Source organism: Phyllostomus hastatus, unplaced genomic scaffold, assembly GCF_019186645.2.
Source record: "Phyllostomus hastatus isolate PE091 unplaced genomic scaffold, TTU_PhHast_1.1 phas_contig_150, whole genome shotgun sequence".
NCBI classification, from domain to species: Eukaryota; Metazoa; Chordata; class Mammalia; order Chiroptera; family Phyllostomidae; genus Phyllostomus; species Phyllostomus hastatus.
The window spans coordinates 33,971,313-33,982,236 of record NW_025333611.1 but is presented as its reverse complement, the minus strand read 5'-3'; the positions used below and the strand labels follow the sequence as shown (position 1 = coordinate 33,982,236).

General features: G+C 56.0%; 1 protein-coding gene across 1 annotated transcript; it reads left to right on the top strand.

Moving 5' to 3' along the window:
* Positions 1–5,985: 5,985 nt before the first annotated feature.
* On the top strand, positions 5,986–8,083 carry IL13 (interleukin 13). Its single transcript, XM_045829192.1, has 4 exons — positions 5,986–6,111; positions 7,065–7,118; positions 7,236–7,367; positions 7,656–8,083. Exons 1-4 carry the CDS (start codon positions 5,986–5,988, stop codon positions 7,761–7,763), a joined length of 420 nt encoding a protein of 139 aa, XP_045685148.1. The 3' UTR covers positions 7,764–8,083.
* The last annotated feature ends 2,841 nt before the right edge of the window (positions 8,084–10,924 follow it).

Genomic DNA, 10,924 nt, shown 5'->3' with positions numbered 1-10,924 from the left:
ACCTGACAAAGTATGTCTATCAGATCTCTACAAGGAAAACTACAAAACTCTGATCACAGAAACCAAAGGACTACATAAGTGGCAAAATAGTCCATTGTTCATGGGTAGGAAGACCTAACATCATCAAGGTGTCAGATCTTCCCACCTCGATCCCAGTAAGAATTTCAACAGGTTATTTTGTAGATAATGACCAACTGATTCTAAAGTTTACGTGAAGAGGCAAAAGAATAGCCGGCACAATATTGAAGAAGAACAAAGCAGATGGCCTGACACCACCACCTGACTTCAAGACCCGCTATAGAGCTCTCACCAGAATAACGTGGCAATGGCGAAAGAGAGGACTAACTGATCAGCGGAGCAGAGCAGAGGGCTCAGGCATAGACCCCCACAGGTACAGTCAGCCGATCTTTGACAGAGGAGCAAAGGCAATGCAATGGAGCAAAGACAACCTTTTCAACAAATGGTGCTGGAACACTCACATGTGAAGAAAATAAAGGTGGACACAGACTTTCCACCCTTCACAAAAAGTCACTCGAATGGATCACAGACCTAAGTGTCAAACTCAAGACTATAAACTCCGGTAACACAGGAGAAAAAGTAGTTGACTTTGGGCTTAGTGATGACTCTTTACCTGCAACACCAGGGACATGACCTCTGAGGCATATAATTGATAAGCTGGACTTCGTTAAAATCTAAACATTTCTGCTCTTCAAAAGACACTGCCAAGGGAATCAAGACAAGCAACAACGTAGAAGAAAATACTTGCAAAAGATAAAGGCTTGTTATTCAATATATACCAACCCAAATTTTAAAAGGGCCACAGACTTTAACAGATATCTCACCAAAAAAGATATGCAGATGGCAAGTAAGCACTTGAGAAGATGCCTCACATCATACATGTCATCAGGGAAGTGGTGAGAGACCTGTTAGCATGGCCAAAATCCAAAACACTGACAACACTAAGTGCCGGTGAGGAAGTGGAGCAACAGGAAGTCTTAGTCATTTCTGATGAGGTTGCAAAATGGTACAGCCACTTTGAAGGACAGTTTGACAGCTTTTTATAAAAATAAACATACTTTTACCAAACGAGCCAGCAATCATGCTCCTTGGCGTTTATGCAAATGAACTGAAAACCTACTTCCTTGCAAAGTCTGCACACAAATGTTTATAGAAGCTTTATTCACAATTGTCAATAGTTGGAAGCAACCAAGATGTCCTTCAGTTGGTGAATGAATAAACTGGTATATCCAGACAATGGAAAAGTATTCAGTATGGAAAAAGAAATGAGCTATCGAACCACGGGAAGACGTAGAAGAAACTTGAATGCATATTGCTAAGTACATAAAAGGAGCCAATCCAAAAGGTCTAAATAGTGTAGTATTCCAACTATATGACATTCTGAAAAAGACAAAACTATAGAGAGTTTAGTAAAAAGATCAGTGGTTTGGGGTTAGGAGGGAGGAAGGGATGAGTGGATGGAGCACAGAGAATTGTTAGGGCAGTGATGCCACTCCGTGTGATACCATAATCATGGGTACATGTCATTATGCATTGGTCCAAGCCCACAGAATGACAACCCCAGGTGAACCCTGATATGACTGTGGACTCTGGGTGGTGACAGTGGCAACGCAGGTTCATCAGCTGTGACACGGGTACCCTGTGGTGGGGTGGCGATCACAGGGGTGGGGCTGCATGCATGTGCAGGCAGGGGGCACACGGGGACCCTGTGATTGTTCTTCCTCTTTGCTCTGAATCTAAAACTGCTATTTTTAAGAAAGTAGTAGCTTCACAAAATTGAATAAATTATAACAGAAATTTTTATTTCTTTAAAGAAAGACAATTTCCCAGAACTTAACATGTGTTCAGTTTGCGAGGGCCCACTGTGTGTCTGTCATGGTAGATGAAACAGAACTACACCCAGGAACATCGCTGTAAAATGTGGAACACGGGGACCGGGAAGGTTCCCCACACATTTCCAGAGAGAGTTAGAAAAGGTCTGGGTTCCAAAAAGCTTTTGAACTCTAAACAGCAACATCGGAACATGGCTGGCAATAGCACAGACACTCAAGATTCTCAAAGAAAATTATTTCCTGCTTGAAATTCTGTGATTTTGGGGATGTGTCCCCCAAGAAAGAGGAAAACCTGGGGTGCAGGGAAGAAGAGAGCCCCCTTGGAGAGAGGCAAAGGGAATTCTAGGCCAGTGGTGACAGGAGACCTCAGGGTTGCAGATGTGTGGGAGGGCCAGTGGGCAGCTGTCCACGCCAGAGCAGGTGAGCAGGCTGAGAGGAAGTCCGTCTTAGCAAAGTGCAACTCTAAGCATAACCGATTCGCCCAGATCTCTCAAGAGTAGACTTACATAGGTGGCCGAGCATTTGGGATTAAGTCACTGAAGTGAACACAGAAAGCTAAGCAAGCAGGAAAACCAGGCAATTTTTAATTCCAGAGGAAGAGAGCTTTGAGGGAAAATAAAAACAATCATAGTTTGCTGTGTTCCAGCTGTAAATGATTAGCGTAAATAGTAAGTGGCAACGAGGCTTTTGAGTGACCCCAATTGTGCTGCGTGTGTGTTGGCAGGACGGGAAGGAAACAGAGCATGCAGAAAGGGGAGCGAACGGTCAGCCAGAGCATGGGCTACACCTGGGAAGCAGGACGTTCGCACGCGTGGAGGGGTAAATACCAAGAGAAACAATTAAAATTGTGATTTTTCTCTTTTTAAGTCATTTTTAGAAGATTTTGTGTTTATGTATTTTTAGAGGGAGATGAAGAGAGGGACAGAGAGGGGGAGAGGAAGATGCATGTGTACAGAAACACTCTGGCACGCATGTGCCCTGACCGGGCATTGAACTGCTGACCTTGTGCTTTGTGGGAGGACACGCAACTCCCTGAGCCACACCTGCCCGGGAAAGACGGTGGTTTTTCTGGAGAAGAGATGGGGGGGGCGCTGCGGGCAGAAGACACGACGCTCTGGGGTCAGAGACAAAGAAGAGATCACTACTCACCGAGGCAGTATTTCAGTGTGAGCACTTTTAATGGTGCTCCCTGAACCCCGCTTCTTGCAGACTGGCGCCCTGAGAGCTGGGTGGAAGCTGCGGGCACGGGGACAGGAGAGGAAGCCGGAGCTTGGAGAACATGGGGGTTAATGGTGGTCACTACGCCTGCCTGCCATTTGCGGATTCAGAGGAAGGTGCTGTCTCTTCCAAGAGCCGTTTGTTGTACAAACTTCTTTTAAAAGATAGTAAGGAGCCAAGGACCGCCAGTGCCTCACTCACGAGAGGCGCAGAAATGCAGAACAATGGAGAGCTGATTCTCAAAACTGCTGTTACTCATCATTAACCTCCTTGAATTATTTCATTTTTCAAATGTACATGCACGTATAACTTCCATAAAAATACAAATCTAATGAGTTAGATATTTTAAATCATTCAAACAATTCACCGAGCTCCTACTCCTACTGGCGAGGTGGAGACCCAAAGTTGGAAAAGGATTTTTCTGGAACCTTGCAAAGGGGGCTGGGGGCCAGGGGAAAGGTTGGTCGCAGCCCCAGACGTCCCTCCGACCCCTTGGATCCCTCCGTGGGACCCTCCTGGGCCCTGGGCACTGGGGCTGCACCTGTCAGACCCTGGTGCCGCAGCCCAGCCAGGTCTGCGGAAGAGATGGCGTCAGGGGAGTCAATTGTCTGGAGCGGCCCTTCTGAAGTTTGTTTTGACCACAGTTACGGGGTGTGATGGCGCCCTGCAGAAAACCGAGAAACAGCAACCTAAACCAGTCAGTGGATGTGGGCAGCAGAGCCTGTCGGGAGGCTGAGGGCCAGGGGGGTCTCCCAGCCACTTCTGATGGTGCAGCTCCCACGCCCGCAGCGGCAGGACAGGAAAAGAGGCGGACAGTTCGGCCTCGTCCCCCACCCCCACCCCACACCGTCCTCTGCCGCAGGGGATCCCCAGTGGTGCCTGCCCGCCGGTGTGTGCGCCGCCCCCTCTCCAGGGCGCAGCGGCACCGAAGCTCAGTAGGGCCCTTGTGTCCAGCCTGGCCCTGTGCTGCCTGGCACGGGACCCATCCCGACCACCTTCGCCTGGAGGCTGATCCGTGGCCTCACCCCTCCCGGGGGCACCAGCCACCGCCGGAGGCCACAGAGGAGGGCTGGCCTCCCAGCAGAGCCCGCTTATCCGCCCCATCTCCCATTACATAAGGCCGAGCCTCTATCTCTGAGGGGCATCGCGGCTGCCACGGCGGGGCCAGTGCAGGTTCTCCCACGCGCGGGCGCCTTGTTTCGCTGGTCCTGGGGATCACGGAGGCGTTGACTCATCCTGGCGCAGGGCTGCGGGGCTGGCGCAGCCCGCGGTGGTTCCCCCTCTTCCCCCCATCCGAGACCCAGACAAAGATGCCCTTGGCCTGGTTCTACAGATGACGACACTGAAGCCCACAGAGGGTCGCACAGCCAGAAGCAGCACACAGGCGCTGCGGGTGCGGGTGGGGGCGCGAGGGCCAGGTGCTAGCCTCAGCACTCAGAGTCTGCAGTTGGACAGGGAGCTGAGGGTCTGGCCGGAATGGAAGGGGGACAGTGCTACCAGTGGGTGGGGAGGGCCAGCCAGCCAGGCTGGGAGCAGGTGGAGAGCTCCAGCACCCCCTGGAAGGCCCTTTTGCCGGAGCTGAGTTCCCCCAGGGGGTGACAGAGGGAGGCTAAGCTAGCAGGCAGAGAGGGGGCCTGCGGGGGTGGGGGTGGGGGCAGCTGCTTAGGGGAGGAAGTGGATGAGGGGGAGCGAGCTTGACATCAGCACCCAATAGGCAGATGCCCCCGCCCGTCGTGGGGGTTCCTGGAAGACTTCTAGAGATAGGAGGGGAGAGCAGGAAGACTCTGCATGCCAGAGTTCCCGCAGGGGGTGGGCTGCCCCCAGCAGACCCAGGAGGACTCTGTTCTGCAGAAGGGAAGCGTGAGGCCTCCAGAGGGCATGGGGTTGGGTTCGCAGAGACTGGTGGGCAAAGGTGGTCGCTCCGGGTCTCAGCGGCACTGGGTCCACCTCCCACTACCCTGGCACAGGAAGGGTTTTCCAGCAGGATGGGCCCACAAGGAAGGGGCGGGGCTCCCCGAGTCCAGGCGGCCTGTGCTCCACATTACCATCAAAGCTACGTTAAAAAGGAAAGGTCCCGGCTCTGGCTGGGTGGCTCCATCGGTTGGAGCATCCTCCTGTACACCAAAAGTTTGCGGGTTCGATCCCCGGTACACCCGCATAGAGGAGGCAACCTGAGGCAACTGATCAATGTTTCTCTCTCTCCCCCTCCCTATCTCTCTGTCTAAATTCAATGAACATATCCTTGGGTGAGGACTTAAAAAAAAAAAAAAACGTAGGAAAGGAAAGGTCCTAGGAGGATCCCTGAATCTGACGGGATCTTTTAGCGGAGACCTGGCAACCTGAACATCTACACCCCGTCCAACAGGAGCACTCTGGACAGCAGGGTCACCAAAAGGTGTGAACTTCACTCTGCTCCCTTTTCCATTTGGACCTCATCTCCAACCAGTATTCCTTTGATAATGAAGAGACCAGGTCATTGAAAAAACAAAACACCCAATTTCCCAAATCTGGTGGACTCGGGTCACAGCACTGACCATCCAGCACATGCGGTGACCCCAGCAGGTCTGAGGGCAGTGGCTGGAGCTCCCGCTGCGGGGCTGAGGCCGGGCCCCGGGAGGTCTCTCCCCTGTCCCCAGAGGAAGCCCATCCAGATCTAGGAAACTGCCCAGACCCCTCTCAATATTAAGTCCACAGCAAATCAAACGCTTTCCTTTATGTGGCACTGGATTTTCCACAAAGTAAAAATCAAAATGAGTAAAGATGTGGTTTCCAGATAATACCCGACAAAGCGGAGACCAGGGGGTGAGGCGTCATCACTTGGGCCTATAAAAGCTGCCACAAGAGACCAAGGCCACATGCACTCCGCTGAGGCCAGCCTCCGTGTCTGCTCCGACTCCTCCTGCTGGCTCTGGGCTCCATGGCGCTCTGGGTGACTTTGGTCATTGCTCTCACCTGCTTCGGCGGTCTCGCCTCCCCGGTCCCTGTGCCACCCTCCTTTACAGCCCTCAGGGAGCTCATTGAGGAGCTGGCCAACATCACCCAGGTGAGTGCCCCCTGGCCACGGTCCCAGCTCTGAGGGTGCTGGGTGGTTGACTCTGGGGATGCTGGTCCGGGTCTGGGTCTTGAAGGCTGGGCCTGGCACTAAGATGCCTATGGGTCAGGAAGAGGCCCCATGGCCCAGGGGCAGGTCACAGGGGAGGGAGAGGAACCAGACTGGGGGTGCAGCAATACGGACGGACAGACCCATGAAGGGCTTTGGCAGAGCCACAGAGAGCGCCCACTCAGCCATTCCTGAACAGAAAAAAGCGAAGGGCCAGTGTGTGCTTAGAACCATTTGGCATTTGCCAATGCGATTTGAACACAGCAGCCATGGGGCATTGTCCACAGCCTCCTAGCTAAACCTGGCCTTATGGAAGGGTCCATGAGTAGGGTCAGCTCCTGACCGTGTGCCAGGTGCTGGGTGCTGATATATCATTTCATTGCTGCCAGGCACTGCGAAAGGCAGATGTGAGAGCCCGTTTTACCCACTGAGCCTCCGTGAGGTTAATTCACAAAAGCCAAACTCAAACCAGGCCTGGCCGACACCAGAGCACCCATGCTCAGAGCTGCGGTGTCCCCCACCCTCCACCCCGATCAGCAGGCAGGGTGTTTATTCCCCACTTCCCCCTCCCAGGGCCCCTGGGCTCCCAGGGCTCCCACACCTGACCGGGCCCCTGCTGACGGGCTTGGTGTCTCTGTCCTCCTGCCCTGGCTGCGGTGAGCGGCGGCATCGCAGAAGGCTTGTCCCTTAGCAGTTGGGTCATTCGGTTTTTCTCTCCCGGCTCGAAGACCCCTGGAGGGTGGGCCTCCCTGACTGTGCAGAGAGGGAATGAGGTTCAGGGACACTGAGGGCCAGGCCTGCCTCTGGGGAACATGGGGCGCTCTGGGACCTGGCCCCTCCAAGAGCAGGCCTGGGGCCCCGCCCACACTCTGCTCACTGTCCTCTTGCTCCCCCAGGACTCCCTCTGCAACGGCAGCATGGTGTGGCATGTCAACCTGACAGCTGGCTCGGTAAGGACCCCTTGCAGCCCGGGACACCAAGGCTGGGGCCTGTGAGCAGGCGCAAAGAGCCACTCTGTCCCCTGCCACCACTCCATCCCCCACTCCAGTAACCTCACTGAAGCAGAGCCTGACCCCGCCTCCTCCTCCCTGCAGTTATGCCCTGCCCTGGACTCGCTGATGAACGTCACCGACTGCCGTGCCATCCAAAAGACCCAGAGGTTGCTGAGCAAATTCTGTCCTCACAAGCCCTCAGCCGGGGTAAGGCCCAGCCCCAACCCCCTCCCTGCACCCTGCACCCTGCTACCAGCATGCATCCACCCGGGGTTAGGGTCCACTGTGGCAGCAGGGATGCGGACTTTGGGGTCTCCGGGACCTGGGCGTGAGGGCCCCTGACTCCTGCCACCTCTCTAAAATGAGAGTGACAGTGCCCACCTCATGGGGCCTTCTCTGAGGACCCAGCGTGCCCCACCCCCAGAAGCCCGGCCCAGGCTGGTCGCTGGGCCCTGGCGCCGCCCCACTAACACGCAGGCCTGTCTGTCCCTGCAGCAGGGCCCCAAGCCGCCCATCCGAGACACCAAAGTCGAAGTGACCCAGTTTGCCAAAGACCTGCTCCGACACCTGAGGAAAATGGTGCGCCACAGAGTGTCCAGCTGAAGGTGCGGAGCACAAGACGCTGGCGTCGCCGGCGGCCGAGGCCAGCCCTGACCGGAACCTGCAGATCCATCTTCCTTTCAGACGCCAGAAATTCCCCGGGGGACGGGACGGGTGGGGTGGGGAGGGTTTCCTTAGCTTAGACCTCAGCCTGCTCTGTCTGCCTGCAGCCCTGCCCGACCTTGGTCCCGGGGCAGGGGCTCCGAGCCTGGGAGGAGGGGACAGACATTGCTCATGCCACCTCCGGGCTCCCGGAGCCAGCTGGAGCATTACGGCGCACACCGCCCGCCCGGCCTGGGGGAGGGGGCTGTGCTTCCCAGAGGGGCAAGCGAGGCAGCGTGCAGCTGAGGTGTACCTCTTCTTAGCCTTATTTATTACTATGTATTATTTAAACAAGTGTGTTTGTCTGTGCCGGGGGGGGGGGGTGGGGGGGGGACCGACGCTGCGGAGACCGGGAGCCGGGGGCACGGAAACTCCAGCTCCAGCATTAAAGCAGCGGGCGGAGGAGCCCCGGGACCAAGTACTGTGTGCGAAACTCTACTACCTCACCGGGGCCGGGCCGAGGCTCTGGTCCGCCAGCCAGCCAGCCAGCCGTCGGCCCTCAGCCAAGGAGTAATTTATTGTTTTTCCTTGTATTTAAAATTAAGTATTAAAATATGTTATCAGGGTTAATAATATATACAAGAGCAACCAAGAACACTGCATGTGGTATGTGTGCATTGGGGGGCGTGGTCACTGAGTTTATGTTGTCAATGACTTTGTCAAACTGGAGGCCAGAATAAAGAGGATGACGAGAGACCTCGCGGTGTGTGCCTTCTATTTTGACCTTCGGGAGCACTGGCCTGTGCTCCTGGACTCTCTGGGGCTCCTTTGGAGGCAAGCGAATGGAGGAGGGGGCCTCACATGGAGAGGGGGGAGCGAGAGACAAGACCTGGGTTGAAAGACCGGGAGCAAGCCCCTAGGGGAGGGAGGCCCTGGCCTGGAGGAAGTCGCCCCCACCACCACCCCACCCCCACCACACCACAGGGAGCATTGAAGCTGGGCCCCGGGTGTCAGGGTTCGAGCAGGGCGTCTGGGGCAGACAGAGACCTCAGAAGCCATCTCATGATCCCAGGTCCTAGTGAGTGGCCAGCCTGTACCTGGTACCACCAACACCCCTGTGTCGCTCTCATTACCTCTGCCCTCAGAGAAACATGAGGAGCAAAGCCAGGATCTGAACTCCAAACTCACTCCAACTCCACTTAGCTATGCTGAACAACCCTGCCTCCCTCTGTCCAAGTGTCACCTGATCTAAATGCATGACCTTTATAATATAGTCATCTACCTGTTTGGACACTTGACCTGATGGGAAGCTCACTACCAACAATCTAGGGACAGCCCATTCAATTTCTGGAGACGTCTCATCATTAGAGAGTGCACACTCACGCCGCTGTGAACAGAGGTGCACTAGTTGACCTGTGGCCCCTGGACTGTGGAACGGCTGCGTGGAGAGCCAGTGTCTCAGGGCCCTGGGCAGGGTTCCTCCGAGCAGGGGCCATGGTGCAGGTGCCAGAAGCAGCAGGCCTCAGCAAGAACCAGCTGATGGTCATGCCTGTCCTCAGCAGTTTCCACTGAGTATTGCGGCACCCAGAGCAGAGGGGCTGCCCCAGGAGGCTGGGATGCCTTCACACCAGGTGGAGGGCCACTGGACACCAGTCTTAGACTCTGGGGGCAGGCAGGTGCCCTCGCTGGGGAGCTCAGGGCCCTGCAGGAACATCTACAGCGATGCTCAGAAGTCAGCGAGAGCGGCTGCAGGCAGCACAGGCCACAGCAGGACTCATCCAGGGGGCAGATGACCATGACAGAGTGCAGTGGGGCGCACCCTTGCCGCACTGGCACCCAGGCAGAGGTGTGGGAAGAAGTCACATCTGAGGAGCAGGATGCTAGGGTCTGGAGGCCCAGACAGGGAAGACCTGGGGAGGGGACACGGGAGCTAAGTGTCCCGAGGGCTGTCCAGAGCAGGGACTGGGCTGGCCTCTGTGGTCCCAAGGGGTCCCAGACCTCTTCGGTCCCACCACACTTGCTGAGGACTGCTGGAGGCCTGCACCCCCCAGGCTGCTGGGCAGACCGAGACTCGGCCTGCACTCGGGGCTGAGCACCAAAAAGGCATCTTTGCGGAGGGGTGGGCAGGGGGGGCGGGGATGGGGGCTCTACCCAGGGAGAGTGAGGAAGCTCCAAAGTCAGGGTTAGGGATAGGAGGCAAGATCTCCGCTAACCCTCTCCAACGAGAGATTCGAGGATTTTAAGGCCAGAAGGACATTTATGGGAGATTAATTTTTTTTAACACAGTACTTAGTAATCTAACTGCAGGTAGCATCATGCCCTCTCTGCCCAACCATGGCATCAGGCCCTCTGTCAAAAGGAAGATGGACAGTCTTCTGGTGAAATTCTGTGCGAATGTCCCGAAAACTCAGACCAGAATTGAGGCTGGCTCAGTGGGGATGGTCCCTGAGGATTTCCCAAGGCTGGATTCCAAGCCCTGCAGTCCCCAGGGCTCTGCGGCTGAGTGAGCTGTCCTGACAGCGCCCCACCACTAGGGGTCCACAGCGTGCCGCATGCTCAGCCACCCACAGCTCCCTGCCTGCACCTCTGAGCCTGTGCCCCAAACGGGGGACCTGTGGTCACCAGCGCTGTGCCATGAGTCAGTCAGAAAAGGCTCGGGGCCTTCCAGGGACAGCGGATGCCTCACAGAGCCACAGAACCAAGCCACCTCTGCCGGCAACGGAGGTGGGCTCAGCCAGGAATGAGAGAGGGGGGGTGGGGTGGGGGAGGGCAGAAAAGAGAACAAAAAGGCCTGTGTCACAGTGTCACTGCTGTGGCTGGGAATGTCAGAGCCTGGGCACTGGCCCCTGAGGCCTTTGCTGGGAGCCTGCCCTGCCCATGTGCCCTGGCTTCTCTGACGCATGAGACAAGGGCGGGGCCAGAGAGAAGGGGGGTCAGGAAGAGACAGAGCGCTAGGTGAGTAGGAAGGAGATGCTGATCATGGGGCCCAGGGCGGGGAGCCCCTGACACCCGGGAACCCCAGGCCTGGGAGGTTTCGCTGAAAGGGGCTGGGACCCAAGTGAGAAGTGAGACACAGGCGAGCTTCCGGTGCAGTCGGCCCCAGACACCTCTGTTCACCGTGG

Coding starts and splice junctions, on each gene's coding strand:
- IL13 (XM_045829192.1), top strand. CDS start 5,986: ATGGCGCTCTGGGTGACTTTGGTCATTGCTCTCACCTGCTTCGGCGGT. Junction 6,112..7,064: donor AGCTGGCCAACATCACCCAG/GTGAGTGCCCCC, acceptor TTGCTCCCCCAG/GACTCCCTCTGCAACGGCAG. Junction 7,368..7,655: donor CTCACAAGCCCTCAGCCGGG/GTAAGGCCCAGC, acceptor CTGTCCCTGCAG/CAGGGCCCCAAGCCGCCCAT.